General features: G+C 43.5%; 1 protein-coding gene across 1 annotated transcript in view; it reads right to left on the reverse strand.

The window, feature by feature from the left end:
* Positions 1–17,725, reverse strand: part of LOC119023523 (copine-9-like) — an 88,397-nt gene extending 70,672 nt beyond the window's left edge. The window contains exons 1-2 of the mRNA XM_037105535.1: positions 17,646–17,725; positions 15,299–15,339 (exon numbers count right to left, since the gene is read on the reverse strand). Of these exons, the coding sequence (XP_036961430.1) occupies positions 15,299–15,339; positions 17,646–17,725 (121 nt within the window). The remainder of the gene's footprint in view (positions 1–15,298; positions 15,340–17,645) is intronic.
* Positions 17,726–18,246: the final 521 nt, after the last annotated feature.

The raw sequence follows: 18,246 nt of genomic DNA on the forward strand, positions 1-18,246 counted from the left end.
TCCAAACAGCGTCTAGAATTTAATCAACATGACTCACCGGCTTCGCGAGGACAGACCACACGGAAGAACCATGTACAATTATGGCAATCGAATCAATGTTACACATAATTGTATTTAATTTTAAACACTTCTGGGACCGGTGGGAGCGGGGAGGCCGTCGCTCCTACAGATTTTTAATGGAGTGAAACACCCATGCATGTGGCTGAAAACCGCCAGTACTCCACTGGCAAAGGGTGTTACATAAGAGAAGTGGGATGTTTCATATGGGAGCCTGATAGCAGTTTAGATGGTGTTGGTTGGAAATGAAAGAGCCAGATAAATCGTGCTGGAAGTGTGCAGCTTGAGGAGCTGCTCAGCGAGGAGCACGAAGCGGGGGAAAAGATTTCCTCGAGTGTTCTCTCTTAAACTTCCAAAGTTTTTTTTTCACCGAGCCAATGTCATCAGTGATTTTCTTCGCACTCCGGGGGCCGACATGATGTCAGTGTAATATAAATCTGAATAGGAACTGGAGACTGAAATGACAATTTTTTGAAGTGCAGAAGGGTCACTTCAGTGGCAGGACAGCTGTGCGAGACACAAAGAGGTACAGTCCTAGCTACTGGGAATGAGAAGAAAAATATCTCATGAATTCCATTATTTTCATCTGGGACCGAAAGAATATATCAAACAGATGCATTTGTCCCTGACCAAATGACAGAACAGCCTGTAATCTCTCGAGAGATTTCAATTTTTCTTATTACCGCAGTTCAAATGGAGAAGAATTCCACTCGCTCGGGGAAAACGCGCGACAGCCCGTTCGCATCCCTCCAAGGGCGACATCAGTGTGGCCGAGGTCACACATGCCTGGAATGTGTGAGAGCCCCATCAAGAACGGACTGAGTAAAAACCCGCTCGAAGGAGTCGCCGTGAGTGTCCTGACAAACAGCAAGCAGAGCGCCGCGACAGAAAAGAGCTCTGTTTCCAATCACATATCCATCACTTAAGAAAGTGACATGCATGAATACTTTCAAAAGGGACTTACATCACCCCTGAAAACTCAGCTAAGTAATTGATTCATTTATTATACCATAACAATTCTCTTGAAACAAGTCCAAACATGCTTGAAAATAACCACACAAAAAACCCAACAATACACAAATAATACTTTTAATACAGATATCTTACTGTTGCTCATAGAGAGAGTCTGTTGTGACGATCAGTGCGCTCATTTAAATTTAAAAACATGTGAAATGTGACACAAACAGATTTTATATTTATCTTTAGAAATGGCTGCTTGATGGCACTATTTAATATATCGTGCCCATGCTCATGGAGAGCTCATTCACCAACTTCCGTCTTCTTGAAGACCACAAGATTGCAGAAGTGGCAAATTTTATTGTTACTGTAGCGTCCGCTGGGGATGAAAATTGAAAATGAAAATTGACAGCCATGTGCAGTGTGGCTGTACACACAACATTTCCAAATTTGGTCCTGACCAGAAGAGCCTGTCAAACAGACGGTTAGCTATATCATATGTCGGGCTTGATTTAATCAAAAGAGTATATAAATAAATTAATTAATTCCCAGGGCAAAATGTGGCCTATATAAATCCACTCAGCTTCATCCGATGAGACCGCTGTGCAGAAATCTTTCTCCTTCTCCCACATGGCTCGTGAGTTATCAGCCAAAAATGTTAAATCCTCAAAAATGAACCACCTGGTGGTGCTACGTTCTTTTATACGTTGAGCATGTCTCGGTGGGCCACCTGTGTTCCCCGGCAGGATTAGTTGGCAGCGATCATACGCACATTACCTGACTCATAAATAACAGGGCATGATGCTAAGGCAGAAATATTTACTTTGCCCTCTTTGGTCCAGAGCCATCAAACAAGCTGAGCGTCACACGTCTGACATTTCATTACGGTGTCCGACGTTCACTCTCCTTTTAGCTCTGTTTTGGTCTCAGCTCCTGAGGGAAATACTTGCCTCCTCTTCTGTTCTCCGGCTCATCTCTGTCTGCTGTTTGTCTCTGAGCAGGTGGTGCTGGGTTTATCGCAGCTTTTTTTTTTAAAGGGAAAACAAAACAAATGCTAACGAGAGGGGTAGGTCTGGTTTCAGCATTCGGGAGGGCGCCTGAGGTCCATCAGTCACAAATTAATGTCGTGCATACTTGTGCATGTAGCTGTAACTTTATGATAAGTAGAGTGTCGCCTAATTACAGCTCTGCTATAAAAAGAACTGTCCTGTCTCTCCTTTGATTGACGTTCGATTTCACACTGTTCGGAGAATATCAACAGAAAATATAATCTGAGGATAAGTCTGTTGTTTTCAGCCCTAAACAAGTGGAGGAGAAAGCACTTTCTTCAGCCCTGAGCAGTAACTGCAGTCTTTCTTTCAGGCTGGCTGTGGTCCAAACCACCTCTTTGAATCAGGTAAGGCAGCCTTCTGAGAGGCTGTTGCCTGAGAGGCAAAACACAGGAAAACAAAGTTTTAAAATATCTCGCTGTTGCTCAAATTGAGCACACAGTAATAATTAATGCAGACTTGGAAGAACGCAGCAATACATTTGTCAAGTCCTCGCTTTTCTTATCTCAATTTTGGCAACTGGACAGTTAGATGACACCATTTAGACAGATTAGAGTAGGTATATCATCCTGAACGTGTTAAAGGTGTGAGACTGAGCCAAAGCAGTGCTGTTGTGGGCTGTAAAAAAAAAAAAAAAAAAAAAAGATGATCTGGAACTCTCCACAGAGCTCAGGGGAGCTGCTGACTGCTCAGTCTCGTTGGTTTTTGAACTATTTAAGATCCCTTTCACGTTGCACATCATAATATGAGCTGCTGTTGATTAAACATATTGATTATCACAGCTTTAAAAATGCGTGCTTTAAAAAACAACTGATTAGCCCAAAATATTTGGAAGGAAAGGAACAAAAGAAAAGACGCAAAGAAAATGCAAAGAAATGGACTGTTGAGATGACAGGTGTGACCAGAAGCCAAGAATGCGACAAGACCACAGTCCCCAAAAATCAATCAAAAATGACCAAACATTGTAGAAGGGATGTGAGCACTGAAGCCCTGAACTGCACTGGCTAAAACCCCTACAACCTGGGGGTGGGGGGGCACACTTCTATTTCCGTTCCCCTTACTTGGATCTCATGTACCTTTTTCTAAACTAAAAACAAATATTGACTCAAAAGGAAGACCTCCCTCAAGTTGCTAGCTTAGCAAACCATGGCTATATAGTAGACTAGTCTATCTTATTTGCCATTGTTTAGCAGTGTTTACGCCTGACCGGGCACACTGCAGAGCTGCACTGAATTTCATGGTCATCAGCAGAGGCCAGATGTCACTTCTATCTGCCTAACTTGCAAATAATTGTTGAATGAAGCGGAAGTAACAAACACATTTGTTTGATTAGCTACTGTAGTGTGGGAACTTTGGAACAGTAACAAAAAGTAAACAGCGACCACAGTGCTCAATTCAGCTCAGATCTAGAGCTAGCGTCTTGTTATCTGAAGGTCGCTGGTTCGATTCTCCTGGTCTGTGTCTTCGGGCAAGATACTGAACCCCAAACTGCTCCTGATGTGCTGGTCGGCACCTTGCATGGCAGCCACTGCCATCAGTGTATGAATTACTGTAAGTCGCTTTAGACAAACTGGTCTCCTAAAAGTAAATGTAGTTGACAAAACTCATCTGCAGGACCGTGATATTATACACACACGCAAACTTGCAGCGCGAAGCATTGTCAGCCGAAATAAAAAGTAAAATAACTGGAGGGAGGGTTTGTTGCTCAGAATGAAGAAGAGCTCTGAACTGTACATATGTTGTCATCGTATGTGTGCCTGCTGCTCTCTGTGCTTCTGTTTATTCCATGTCCATCCGCTGCGAGCCGGCTCCCTGCTGTAGTTCCACACCTCGGACTGCAAGCACACGTTTACAGCAGACTTATACGTCCTCCACGTGTGGGCGGATATGAATGTAATTTGATGGCGGAGTAAAAGAAACTCAAATTTAATTGACCAGGCAACGTGATACGACACCCGCAAGGACAAACCCTGAGTCATCTATAAATTAGATAAGGAGAAGTGCTTTACAATATTGCTCCGGTGATCTTGGCACATTCTTGCACAAAGCCGCAACAAAGAAACACGTGCAACAGCAGACGCACACACGCTTCCGGCTTAAAACTGCTGGCGCGGTTAACGACTGAAACTCTAGAGGGGGAATCTGCAAGAAGAAGAAGAAGAAGAAGAAGAAAATCCTTTGTACAATTTTTCAAATTCCATTTTTGAGGGGCAATCGACCACTCCCTCAGGTGTAAGAAACAAAACAGTGCTGCACAGACAACCGAGTGGATATCACTAACTGGATCACTGGGTATCATTAAGTTCATCTGGTTTAAAGAACCTCAAAGTGCAAAAGCCTGGCCCTAATTGGCTCTTTCTTTCTATTTCTGTATGTGTCCCAAATGTGCAATCATGTGCTTCCATGTTTCAAGTCTGCGTTGTTATCTCTCGTGGCATCTGTACTGCACTGGAGGTCTGCCATTGATCGCTAACTTTGATCCCCGAAACCCTCACATGATAATATGCGCTCTCATCATCACAGCCCCCGAGGCTTTCACACACTTTTTTTTTTGTCTTAGTCTCGCTTTGCTTGAAGTATTCATCTCCGAAGCTCAGTTTCTCTCTCTGATTCTGGTCCTGAGCCGCAAAGCTTGGGTACAGACCTGCTGTCACAGATATACAGATATATGGTTGAACATTCCACAAAAAAAAGCAAGCAAGAGGACCTTGAGTTAAAGGTCCAGTTTGTAGGATTTAGGGGCAGAAATCTAATATAATATTGCTAATTATGTTTTCATTGATAATAATAATGAGGAAAATCAATGGAAACTAAGAGTAGTTATAAAGTGTTAAAGGATAGAATTATCATCATGAGACCTCAGCGGTCACATCGTGGAGAGGGAGTAGAACAATTCAGAAATACGGAAGTTGAACTAGCCCGTGAAAAAAAACAAGGGGTATTGGGTGATGGTGTTGACGTTCAAATGAAGGTCAGGTCTACCGCACGCCCTAAAGGGCAGGAAGGGCAGGCAATTCTAGAGAAAGACAGTTGATTGTTGAGTCTCACTCTTAGGTTGTCCGGTCTTAACCCAAAGCATCGGCATATGATGACCTGAGAATGACACTCAACAGTCAAATATCTTTCTTGAGATTCACTAACTAACTTTTAGGTGACTAAGGAGGTCGCCAAGTGGCAGAATTTCAAGAGAGAATAGATAAGAACCAAGGACAGAACCTTGGTGTACATCACATGTCAGTCAAGCAGATAAGGAGAGATAATGGTCAATGGCCAAAGAAAAACTTGTCTGACAAGTGGGAGGTGAACCAGTAAAGAGCAGTCCACATTTGTACTGGAGCCCAGACCAGACAAACCAATCACTGATTCTACAGAGGCCCCTTTTTTACATGTTTATTAGCCACCATAGGGGAGGGAGATGAGGGGTATTCAGTTGGTTGGAATCTGACACCCCACTGAATCCTAACAAATTATTTTTCTTTTGTTAAAGGTCAGACTTGTTGCAATGATTAAGGAATCTCATTTTATCTGGGAAACTGTCTTTAAAAATGTATTGATAATGTCATAAAAAAAAGATTTCCCAGAGCCCAAGAGGACATATTTCATTGGGTTGATTTTGTTCTACACAGTCAAAAAGTCGATAAGGGGCTGAATTGGGACTGCCAAGTATCCCAGAATACATTCTGCACTATCCAGAGACAGAGGTGGAGGAGAACACGCAGTACTGTGCATCCTAATTTTCAAAATGCTACTGTTGTGTCGAATTTAGTTAGGAGACTTTTTAGACGGGAGTGTAGTTGTTTCTTAACTTCAAATCAAAAATGGTTGATTGACTAATGAAGAGGCTACTTTCTGGTACCTTGCTTTATCTCGGCAAATCCTTTTGAAATTTGCTGCCAGCTATGATGTCTCTGTAGATGTTAAACATGAGATTGAATTCATATTGGATATATCTAATGGGCAATCTTTGTTCTCAGAAATTTAATCTTGTATTTGTCCCTGGGCTTAGGGCAATGTTAAGGCCCATAAGCTATTTTAATTCAACTAGATCAGCGTCTTTGTATGTTTGACAAATTTGTTTGCTTGTCGTTATTCCCTAGAAAACGTGTTATACTTGAAATTATGGCTATTATTATCCATTAAAACTAACGTTAAGTAATATATCAAGGGACAACTAGGAAACCTAGGCCCTTATGACTGGCGGGCGGCCAATGGGAGCCTCTTCACCGGCAGGCAACAAAACTAGGAGTGAGTATTGATTTTGAGTGCTCGTATCAGTGCCTGTAAGTCAGGGGAATAGTCGGAGCCAGGTCTCCATCCATAATGATAAATATCTGATTGAAGTGTCAGTGTGTTGCTCTTTGTTCTGCCCAGGAACTTTGTTACCTCTTCTGGTGTGGACTGCAAATAATTCCAAGAAGAAGCAGAATAATGTAGAGGACAAACAAAAAATCTTCCTGGTTCTCTGCATTTGATCACATACTGCGGGAGCCTTCCTGAGATTCCTTTTGAAGGAACCGCTGGGCTTTATTTTGCCAGGCCAGAAATGAAACCTAACAAAGACATCAACACAGATGCAGCGCTCCATGGAGTTAAGTGTACTATTGGTCTGTGAATACATTCATCCAGTTACACAGTGTAATGATTAATACCCTATCTCAGGGGCCTGAGCACACCCATGGGCGAAGGGGTGGTGTGCGTGCTGCCGCCTGGTAGTAATACCGTGTAATGGATGCTGCACTCGATGCCGCCCCTGGCAAACCCGACTGCCAGTACAGGTGCCGCGGTCAGCACACCAGTCATGTGCAGAGGAAGAATGTTACATTTCTTCTGTGGACGCGGAGCAGGAAGAGGCCCTGCCGACGACAATTCTGATTGGTTTTCTGTCTTTCTCCGGCGCTGACACAGCCGTCTGGCCGTGGCAGGCTACCCTGTAGGGGGGCTCCACGGGCAAGGCAGCAGACTGTGACCAGCACCTCATTTTTATGGCTCCATCCAGGGGCCTTATTGCCGGGGCAGCATCTGGACCAGCATGTCGACGCTGTTCCCGGATAGCCTAGAGCCTGGTTTGCATGTCAACTCCAGAAAAGAACATGTAGAGACAGGCAAACGGTCATGCTTTGTAAGGGCCTCTCAGAGCAGTTTTACCTCGTCACAGAAGGTGACAAAGCTGCCACTAGGATGGAATGATGCACACCTGTTTTCACTTTCACTAATAGAGCAGATGAGCTGCCTGCATCACAGGCAGAATGAGAGAAAAAAAAAAGCCTTAATGGGAACATTTGACTGAATTTTATTACCTCACACATGAAAAAGTGTTAATGTTGTGAAAAGGGAGGGAAGCAGCCCATTTATCAGCAGCAAAACCACACATCTGAGAGGCGGAATAAGTGAATTTCCATTTTCCGGTTTGTATGAACATTTTCTATTTGCACACAAATACAAACCTGAGGGGGAACGCCAGAAATGTTGGAAAGTGAAAACACTGCAATAAAGTTTTCACGCTCGGCCGGGCTGGAAAATGTGTCGTTAATAGAAACAGACTTAGCAAATAAGTCGTGATGTACATCAAGCATGGGACTTCAGCATCCACCGAAGCTGCTGCCCCACCGAAGAGACTAAAGCTGACAAAAACAATGGTATTGCCAACTGGAGAGTTTGTGCCAACAGCTGTTAATCCTGGAAAAACCTAGCTCCAAAAACTCACAGAACACAAGTCTTCTTTTGCCCATTTTCTGGAAATTTGTTGTGCACTAAATTTGGTGAGATGTCTCGATATGACCAACATTGGCAAACAAGTCTGTCAATGAGAAGATATTTGTATTTGTATATGTTTCTTATAGTTATTCTTCACAAATGTCACCTGGTCAAATTCTGACTTTTGCAGATTGGATGAGACAAAATGTTTTGTTTTTTTTTTGTTTTTTTTTTGGCAGAGTGCACAAAAAGCTTACTTTGTTTTCCAGCCTTCACAGGGGCTGCCAGAGTTGTCACAGCTTCAACCCTTTTGTTTTACTGATCGACTGGCGAGATAAATGTCTCGCGACAATCTGAAAAACACATTTCAGGAGCATTCATGTTACTTGTTTCTCATAAAGAGTCACAGGGATGAATGAATGAAAATGATGACTTGTGTTTATCAGTTCAGACACTTGAATGGGCCTTGGTCTGGGGGCCTTGCATATATATATACCCTGCTAATATTTCTGTTTTTCTGTGTTTCTTCATTCTCTCTAAGTGGTCCCACCTGTGTTCCACTGTCTCACCTTGTGGGGAAAACTTCATCTTCCTTATCTTCCGTGTTGTGTTCACTGTCATCACAACAAGCATTGCAAGGGTGTGAGACTGCACGACTATAGAGCCTGCTGATCCGCCTAGACAACATCAATAACAAGCACTTTGATATATATATTTCTGTGTCATAATGTGTTTGAATATTATTTTTGGCCTACGTAATTCAAATAACTCTAAAATAAAGTGACTATTTACATCCATAATGGGTTCTTTCTGTCAGCGGACTGTCTGGAAGTCGGCAGTGAGTCCGCCTGAGGCCCCCTGTGGTTTGAATGGGTCTCAGCTTTAGGTCGTCCCCCTCCGTCGTGCTGTTGGCTGCCAAATCTGGGGATCTGGGGATCAGTCCGTCTGGGGCTATAAAATGCTGAGTGGCTTCCAGGCCTCATGGCTGCGTTTGCTTCCTCCTAACACCCAAGGGGATGAGCTATTTGTCAGTAACTCTTTTAGATGTTTGTGTCAGGTTAATGTCAGAAAAGCAGTTATTATGTTGGTATTATCTTTGCTTACTTTTTTTTTGTGCATCTTACCTGTTGTCTTGGATTTTTTGGCACTTAATTTTGTAACTTCTTTTTAGCTAGTCTGTTCCGTTTATGATTTTATTTCTAGCCAGGGCTGCTCGGTTTGTTATCTGGGCCAGCTCTCTACATGAAGTTATATTTACAAATCTGGCTAATAAAAACTGAAACATCTTTACGACACTCCCTCTTTCTGACTTGAGGTTGCAACACACAGCTGAGCGCTCCCTCGTAGTTCTGAATGACATTAACATCAGAATAGAGCGATTAAACATGCGCTTCAACTCTCCGGTCTTTTTGAAATTGGTGCACATTGTGTATTTTGCCTCTCCGGCCTGTTCGGTTACTATATTTAACATTTTCACAATCTTAGCAGACTATGGAGATTTCTGACATACAAAGTAGCGCCGATTGAACATGCGTAATTGGATTAAACGGCGTACACGAGAAGTGGAAAAGGAATGACTGATTAAGAGGGTCAATCTCCTCTCTCCTGCACGGCACCCACACTGTCAATTACCTCCTTCCTGTCACAAACTGCAGTCACATTACTGCCATGGCATTTTGCTCCTGTGTAGCTTTGCTGCCAAAGCCCCCCCAACAGCTGAGGCTCGACAGTCGTAAAAGGCTGGACAAACAGCAGGGAGCAGCTGTGACCGTAAACTCAGTTAACTGAAGGTTCAACGGTTTGTGGTCGAACTTATGAAAACACCTGTAGGCAGGTGTAGACAGATCCATGCCCAGACAACACGGTGTAAAGTGGATACAATAGCAGAACTCTACATAATGCTGGTTTGTCATGGGCACAGAGTTTCTGTTAATGATCATCGCTGTGCTCAGAAAAGTTAGTTTAGATAAAGACATCAGTGAGTGCCGTTACTGCTGTAAACAGAACGTTGCTAAACCTGTCACTGATTTCAGCTTCCTATTGTGGCCTGCTCTTTAAAAGTTATTGTGCACTTACTAAGGCAAAGTAGGTCAGATGGCAGCAGTTCACTGGAGTTTCACAATTAATTGAGATATTATAGTGAGCTAGTAAGAATAACACAACCTGCAGCTTCTGCGATGTGGATACAGCACTTGGCCATCAAGTGCCATATTGAAGCAGAGTATTGGCCACCTGTCAAATCCATACACATATCCAGACAGGGATAGCATATCATCAGAGTAACCTCTAATTGCTGATAACTTATAGCTGCTGTTAGCGCTGCAGTTAGCAGTCTGAACTGTGGGGGAGTGTTGGTGCTTGCACCAATAGCATGGGAGCTTTGGACTGGCTGGGCTAGCTGGTTAGCATGCTAATTTCAATATCAGCGTGATACGTTGTGTCCCGAGTTTGACCATGAACCCTTAACTGTAAGTGTGATCTGAGCTGACTAAAATGTTAATATGAGTCCAAACAGCACAATATGTAATTAAATGCATAATTGTTGTAGGTAAGCTTTGCTTTGCCTTCAGCATTCACACTAATTAAAAAGATGAGTAAATATGTGAGAAAGAGAGAATTTGCAGATGGGCTTCCCATTAGGTGCTCACATTTACCTGTGGCTGCCAGAGCACCCAGGCACCCAACGGAATTATGCCCATGCCAGATGATACTGTGTTGTGTTGCAGAGAAAGTTGAGCCAGGTTAATCAAGATGACCCTGTGTTTTTTTTTTTAAATTTATTATTCTAATCCATCACGTTGGCACCTCTGCCAGGCCGACACACAGCTCTAACTGATGACAAAAACAGTAGAGGACATTTTTTCAAGCATTCGCTAATGTTTGTCTGACCACGTATGCATGAGTCCAGGGATCAACAAGTAAATCTGTTTCAGCCACCACTGGAATACTAATGGTGATAATTATGGAATTAATAAGGCTTAATTAGCTAGCATATGAATGCGCTGGAACAGCAGATGACTTAACATAGTTATTAATATTAAGATTATTATTAAGACTTCCAAGTGAATCCTCCCTGATCTCCTATGTGAAAAGTTCATTTACTTTACAGGCCAGTCGCCGGGATATAACGCTTCTGCAAACCACATCTGTTGCCATTGTTGACATTTGTACCAACTTGGCATATCACATTCATTATATTCTTATTTGCATATTACCACATGGGAGGTGAAGAGGAAGGGGGAGTTATTATTATATAAGTTACAAGTGTTGTTTGGAGGTGACCTCTGCACAATGCCTGAAATTATTTTGTTGGGACTACACCCTGCAATATATCATGGGAACTTGGACCATCTCTCTCTATGACTGAGGTGACCAAATAAGGTATTTTGAGCAGAACCATGATGTTTTCCTGACCAACACCGAGTGGTTTTTGTACCTAGACCTAAGCAGACTGTAGGTACAGCACTGTGACGAGAGAGAAGTTGAAAATTGAACAGAAAACAAACGTGAAGTAGGAAAGTGAAGAAGCAAAAAATGTAGCAAAAGTGCCCTCCTGGATGCCCTTATGGTGGATAAGACTTTTTAAAAAGTGCCTGACAGAACCCTCTAGAGTGTGGGGTGCACGCATGAATGCATCGCTACTTTCTCCACACTGGTGCCCCACCACATACAGCCGATGCCCTTTTTATCCTTGTTTGCCCCTGACCCTCAAACACCCCGAGTCCGCCACTGCAACTGGTGTTAGTGTCTGTCCTGATCTTCCAGCTGTGTGCTCATTCCAGCTGCTTATGTTTCCAAGACTGAAGGCTCATGCGCCACTTCCCCCTGCTCCCCGTCTGTACAGGTTGGAGCCCAGTAACTCCACAGGATGCCCTCACATCTGTGGCCAGTCACGGACAATATCACTCGAGCCTCAAGACCGGCCCGGGTGAGGTGTCGGACAGCTGTGCTCTCCAGCTGTGATTTGTGTAACTCATTTACACCGACTGTCTGGCTAATTTGGGGGGTAACATTCGTCTGAGAAAGTTGCACCCTGTGGGCTCATGAAGTTACCGCGCTGACTTCTGCTCAGAGGGCTGCTCAGCACGTTGCGGAAGTTTTAATGTAACGAGGACAAAAGGGATAGCGACTAAAACTTGCACAGAGAAGTTTGGATTGTCAGGTGCAGCGAAGACGCACGCCTTCTAACGTTCTCTGGCTTTTTGTAGTCTATTTGGAGGCACTCGGTCTTGTTGTCAAAGCGTTTCCAACTAAAACACCGTCTTGGCATTTCTCTGTTTCCTTGCGTGCCACACTTTTTGCTCTGATGATTGTGATCAGAGACAAAAACTTCCAAACACCTGCAAAGCTTAAAATTATCATTTTATCATGGATTCAGACATATCTGGATCTGAAGGGAGATTCTTAAGACGTGTGTCAATTGATCTCTTGTATTTTACAGTTGCATCAAATGACTGACGCGCTGCAACGTCTTTTGTCCCACTTTTCACGGTCTCTCTCACCCGTCCACAGCCTGTGCCATGCTCGGTTCTTGTTTATTTATTGTTATCTTCATGTCGTTTAACTGCCTCCTCAGCTCTGTAGGGTTTATTCACTTATTTCCATCCCAGCAGACGATTTTGGACTTCAATAATAACATAAAATCTAAGAGCTTCTCCGTTTGTCCTGTGAGTTATCGGCTGTGATGGCCAGGCTACATCCTGCGGAGAGATGATCGGAATCTAGATCATCAGAATCTAGATGGGAAATAAATTATAGATGGTGGTGAACGATTGTCAGTATTCCAGAAAAAAAAAGCCAGACAAAATAGCGCGCTGTGAGGTGAATTCACATTTATGCTGTATCTTTCCTGTCAAAATCATTATCACGCTCCTGACTTGGTCTTAGCTCATCTGCGAGTGTGACACATTGAATTCCAGTGGCAGCTAGTGGATATGATGATGTTAACCAAGACTTGGAAGGGTGTAAGCCATGAGCTGTGAGTGGATGTGATCATCCAGCTATATAGGCTAAAAAGCACAGAAGCCTGCCCTCATACAAGTAACATTAGCATAAAAAGAAGAATAGCACCAAGATACCTACAGACATTCCTGATAAGAAATTCCTGTTGTTTAGCTGCTGCACAGGTTCACACCAAAGCACCTCATCCTGGATAATATATTCATGATGCACACACGTGTGAAAGTCCCACTGTCGGCTCAGAACATACCCGATACACCCTGCCCTCGTCAGAAAAACAAGCATATAGGTCGACTGTAAAAGCAGCTTTTTATGACCCTTATGTTGTCAACCTTTCGGCCAACCTTTAGTTATTAATACAGCAGCAGTCAGGTGAATCAGTATAAAGAGTGACAAAGTCTGTATTGGGACAAGGTCCATGTGGATGGCTGGGTAATCTTAACGTAACTTAAAGCAACATTATGTAGAAATTGGCATTTTAGGGGGTTTGGCACCCCCTCCCATAGTTTCTGAGTGCAACAGCACTGTGGTAAATACAAATTCCAGGTCTGTGACAGTTTGTAAGTTGTATTGCAGCCGCTAACTACAAACACAGCTCATTAACTGAAGATACATGCAGGCACAAGCGATAGAGACAGAGACAGCATTCAGCCAGTTACAAGACACTGTACCGTCAATATTCTTTTGAGGCTGGTATTTTAATCTATAAATTCAAACAGGCAAACTCCGCACAGAAAGGCCCGGCCCAGTCTCACTGTGGGGCTAAATCAAAGCTAATAACTATTAATTTCTCTTCATAACTGAAGTCACATGAGTAGTTATTTCAACCCAAACCAAGATGTTTTCCTAAACCTACCAAACTGGGATGGCACACAACAAAGGTCTGTTGCTGATGCACACTGCAGCAGTCCGGTTCATTTTGGAAATCATCTGCAATCAATTCAGCAGGTATGAGTATGTGTTGACCTGACACTAGATGTGTGTTTAATGAGCTGTCTTCTCTTAAATCTTTCTCCACCCGCCTCTGTGCAGAACCATCCACCACAGTATTGCTTTTGCATCATCTAAAATCCCGGCTTTGGAGCTAGAAGTTGATTATGCGCTGTGAGCAAACTGGAAAGAAACCTTGAGATAGCGACTGTTTCCCACTCATTAACACCGTGATTTGTGCTGTTGGTGGCACAAAGACAACTCCTTGAAAACCGAGGCTGAGCGATGACAAGACTAAAATGACTCTCAAGGTCGAAGAGCACAGACGTATATGACATTGCCTCCCACTTTACGTGAGAAGGTGATGGTATTTTTCTATGAGAGACATTCAAACATCACATGGAGTGTCTCACAGAACAGCTCAGGGCCAAATTAAGTCTCTGTTAGACAAAACGAAATGATGTTTTCCTTGTTTCGCTTTTCAGCCGACCGTTATCAGCAGCTGACGATAGCGCCATTTTATATATGCATGCAAATTCGTGTTACATCCAGCTGCACCGCGACTGGTCTCTGATTTGGGTTTTTGCACACATCGCTGCAGCTTCCTTTAGATCAGAAAGTTGGGGCGTCTTTGCTACGCACTGCACGTATCGCTGCCTCCTTATCTGTGTCTAAAAATGGCAGAATACATTCTGTTCTGATTAAAACGGATACAATTTAAAAAAAAAAAAAATAGGGTTGTTTGAGCAAATAAACAACTGGTTTAAGTAATTTGATCACACACAGATTTTCGTCTGCAAGCGGCAATAAGTGGTGCGATACCTCCTCTATGTGTGGGTCCCACGGCTGTGATGGATGATGCGCAGGCAGAGGTGTTATTCCTTACTCTAAGTTTCCAAACGCATATTTCCTCGCCGGGAGACATAACTCTGGTCTGGATTTTGTTTACCGTGTTTTAGGTTGAAGAATGCAAATTGAATTATGCGGCTGGTATAACTCAGTTAGGATGATGCACAGCTCAGACACGTGACACCTGCTTAACATCAGCAGCTCCAGTCCTGCATCAAAGATGGATAGTCCCTAGATAGCAAACACAGCGCAGCCGCACTTGGGCTTACGGGGGGGGGGGGGGGGCGGTCAAATGACGACAGGTTTTTGCATATCCAACAGTTGAATACTGCCTCTCCACCCCACACGTTGTCTTACAGCTCTGGCATTCCCTTTATTCCTCACCCCTGTCGCTTCTCCCCTGCACAACACACCGACGCTCAAGTCTCAACTCAAGTCTTGACCTTTGCTCAACCTTGACTTTTCTGCCCCTCCTCACTCTTGTATTTCATCAGCAGAGTTGTCAGCACTGACCTTCTGGGTTATTTAACAGTGCAACAGCCCTGGGGAAAGTAAAAATCATTGTGTCTTACTGCCTGTCTTCATGTAAGGAAGAATATTGGTCTAGAAAGAGTGCATGAATCAAGCAAATGCGTGTCCCAGTTTTTTTTTTGTTTTTTGTTTTTTTTATTTATGTGCTCATGTCAAATGATTTCAATATCTAAATTGGTAACAAAATAGTTTGTTCATTAAGTGATGGCCAGCAACAGAAGTCAGTGTTCTGCCATCACCAGCATTTCAGACGGTAAAGGGTTCGTACATACCAGGATCTGACTTGGAGAATGTGTCCACATCCAGCAGGTTCCTGTGGAAACAGCAACAGTGCAGGTCAAAATGGATCCAAAGGGTCCAAGCTGGTCTACAATAGCACAGCCTTATGTATGAGATCATTTATAATGATGGCCATGTATCAAGAGTCACATATAGAATACATCTAATCTGTGTTAACATTTTATCTCAGTCATTTTCTGGGCACAATTCCGTCATTCAGCGTTCCCTTGAAGAACTGAAGTAGATGAGACTTGTTTTAAAATGTATAAAACAGGCTTTTAAAAAAAAAAAAAAAAAAAAAAAACATAAAATGGCTCCACAGCTTGTCTGGCGTAATCCAAGTCTCTGGAAGCCAGAGATCCCAAATAGATTCGCAAGAAGTTATTTATGCTCATGCACCCACTTCAGATGGGGTGTGTGCTCCTGCTTTTATCTTAGCAGCTACAGCGATGTCACTGCTTCACAAAAGGGTGTTAATAACATCTTTTCAAGTACATTTGGGATCTCAGGATTCCAGAGACCAGTCCGAGTTTGAGACTTGGATTAAGCCGGATCCCAATCGGATGTGATAAGATGTTATTCACATGACAAAACCTTCGCTGCCGCTGAGCAAAAAGCGTCAACACGCACTCGACCTTGGGTGTAAAAAGCCTCTTTTCAAATGGATTTGGCTCCTCAGCTCTTCTGGAGACTTTTATTATGCCATTTAATGATTTTCTTTCAGTTGTTTTTACATGTTTAGTCCTCATCTACTTCCCAATGCTTTTTTTTTGCTGTGAAGCGCCAGAAATGTTTTGTGGACTATGAAACTTGCGCGGGGGTGAGTATACAACGACAGATTTTTCGTTTTTGCGCGAACTTTTCCTTTAAACTAAGCCAACCAGCTGCCGGCTGCATTATTGTCACCATGCAACCATGAGCCAATACAAAGAGCACAAACATTATAGGAAAAAACTAAATTTACATGGGAGTCTTGTACAAAACCAAGCCAAGAAGAAAATGTGCTGCTCACCATCGTCTCTTTTTTGCTTTTTATCAGAAATAACTCTAATTTTCTATTGAGATTGTATTTATTTATTCAGAAATGTTTCTCCCAACCCTCCTCCCCTCCTCCTCAGAAGAAGAGGAGAAAAAAAAAATAAAAAATAGATCTGAGAATATGTCAGAGAATACAGTAAACACATGAAAAGCCAGACTTCTTTCTTCTTTTGTTGTGTTCAGATGTTTGAAATGCTTTTTTTTTTTTTTTCTCCCCCCCCTCTCAATCTTTGGAGGGAAATGAAAACACAAACAACTTCCCCATCTATCTCCCCCGTCTGAGCTCGAGCACCCCTCCTCCTCCTCCTCCTCCTCCTCTTCCTCCTCCTCCTCCCTTCTACCCCACCCGGGTTTGGGGCTGTCTAACTCAGGTGTCTGGCCATTTCAAGTCTGGCTGATCTCAGGAGGGGAGCAACAGCCATTCATTATTCAGGAGTGGATCGGAGAGGCAGTCAGCACACCACTGGGCAGGCAGGCAGGCAGGCAGGCAGGCAGGCAGGCAGGCAGGCTGACAGTCGGCAAAAACCCTGACTGAGTTGCCCTGCTCCGTCAGTTAGTCAGCCAGTCGGTTACAGAGCAGCCGAGCGTTCAGCGAGGGCAGCCTGACAGCACGCAGGTCAGGTACATGTGGATGACGTTTTTTTTTTTTTGTTTTGTTTTGTTTTTGTTTCAGGGTTACGGAGTCAACACTTCGAGGTGCGCCCCTGAGGATTGGGACCCAATCCTACAAATAACCAGATACTCAACGGTGTCACACAAGCAATCCAGCTGCACACATCAACGATCAACCATGCATGTCTGTGAATATGAAATGTAATCATCGCCAGGACTCATGGAAATCAAGGGTTTTTGTTTTTTTTTTTCACACTGGAGGCTGCTGATTTACATGAGAGCAATAAAGGGCATGAGGAAGTAAAAGGTCATAGATAGATAGATAGATAGATAGATAGATAGATAGATAGATAGATAGATAGATAGATAGATAACCTTTCTTTGAAGACCATTTTTGCCTGCTGACTCACTTAAATTGCCTCACACTTAAAAATATAATAAAAAAAATATATATATAATATACAAGAAACGCAGGTTTGGTCTCAGAGGTGGAGGCACACCGGGGGGAATAACCCTCCAGCAGAAGGTACCGGCGACGGATCAGAAGAGGAAATCTAATTAACTTCCGTCACTTTGATGCCGCTGCGTGTGGAAATGTGAAATTCCTACATCAAGACGGATCCTGACACCGCACACTTCACAAACGGCACCGCACACGCATCCGACGTACGAGAGTTGCTGGAACCTTACCGGCACGACACGGTAACTTCTATCTTAGTTGCGGGGACTCTGGTGTTGAGAGGGTCGAATTCCCCTATTGATGCCATCATCTCGACTCACGACTCCCCAACGAGCATCCGCCGAGAAACCAGATCGGATCATTCACAGCAGGCTCGTGATCGCAGTAAATCCATTGTCTTCCTCCTCTTCTTCTTCTTCTTCTTCTTCTTCTTCCTCCTCTTCTTTTTCTTGTGCGTTTTTTTTTTCTTTCTTTCTTTCTTTTTTTTTTTTTCCTCTTTTCTTTCCGCTTCTGGAGCAGAGAGCGGCGGAGGAGGGAGAGACAGGAAAGGCACCGAGAGAGGAGAGAGAAAGAGCGAAACGGAGGGAGGGAGAGGGAGCGAAAGTTGTGAGGCAGATTTAAAGTTCATTCATCCTTCATGCGCTCACGGTGCGCTCCATGTGTCCGTCCGGCGCTGAGGAGGAGGAGGAGGAGGAGGAGGAGGAGGAGGAGGAGAGCGCAGCCAACCGGAGGCGCCGGCAACAACACGGCGCTTCCCTCCCCAGCTTCACTGCGTGTGTGTGTGTGTGTGTCATTTATTCACCTGTTACCAAGGTTATTAACGCCGCTTTT

Source organism: Acanthopagrus latus, chromosome 7 (genome assembly GCF_904848185.1).
Source record: "Acanthopagrus latus isolate v.2019 chromosome 7, fAcaLat1.1, whole genome shotgun sequence".
Taxonomy (NCBI): domain Eukaryota; kingdom Metazoa; phylum Chordata; class Actinopteri; order Spariformes; family Sparidae; genus Acanthopagrus; species Acanthopagrus latus.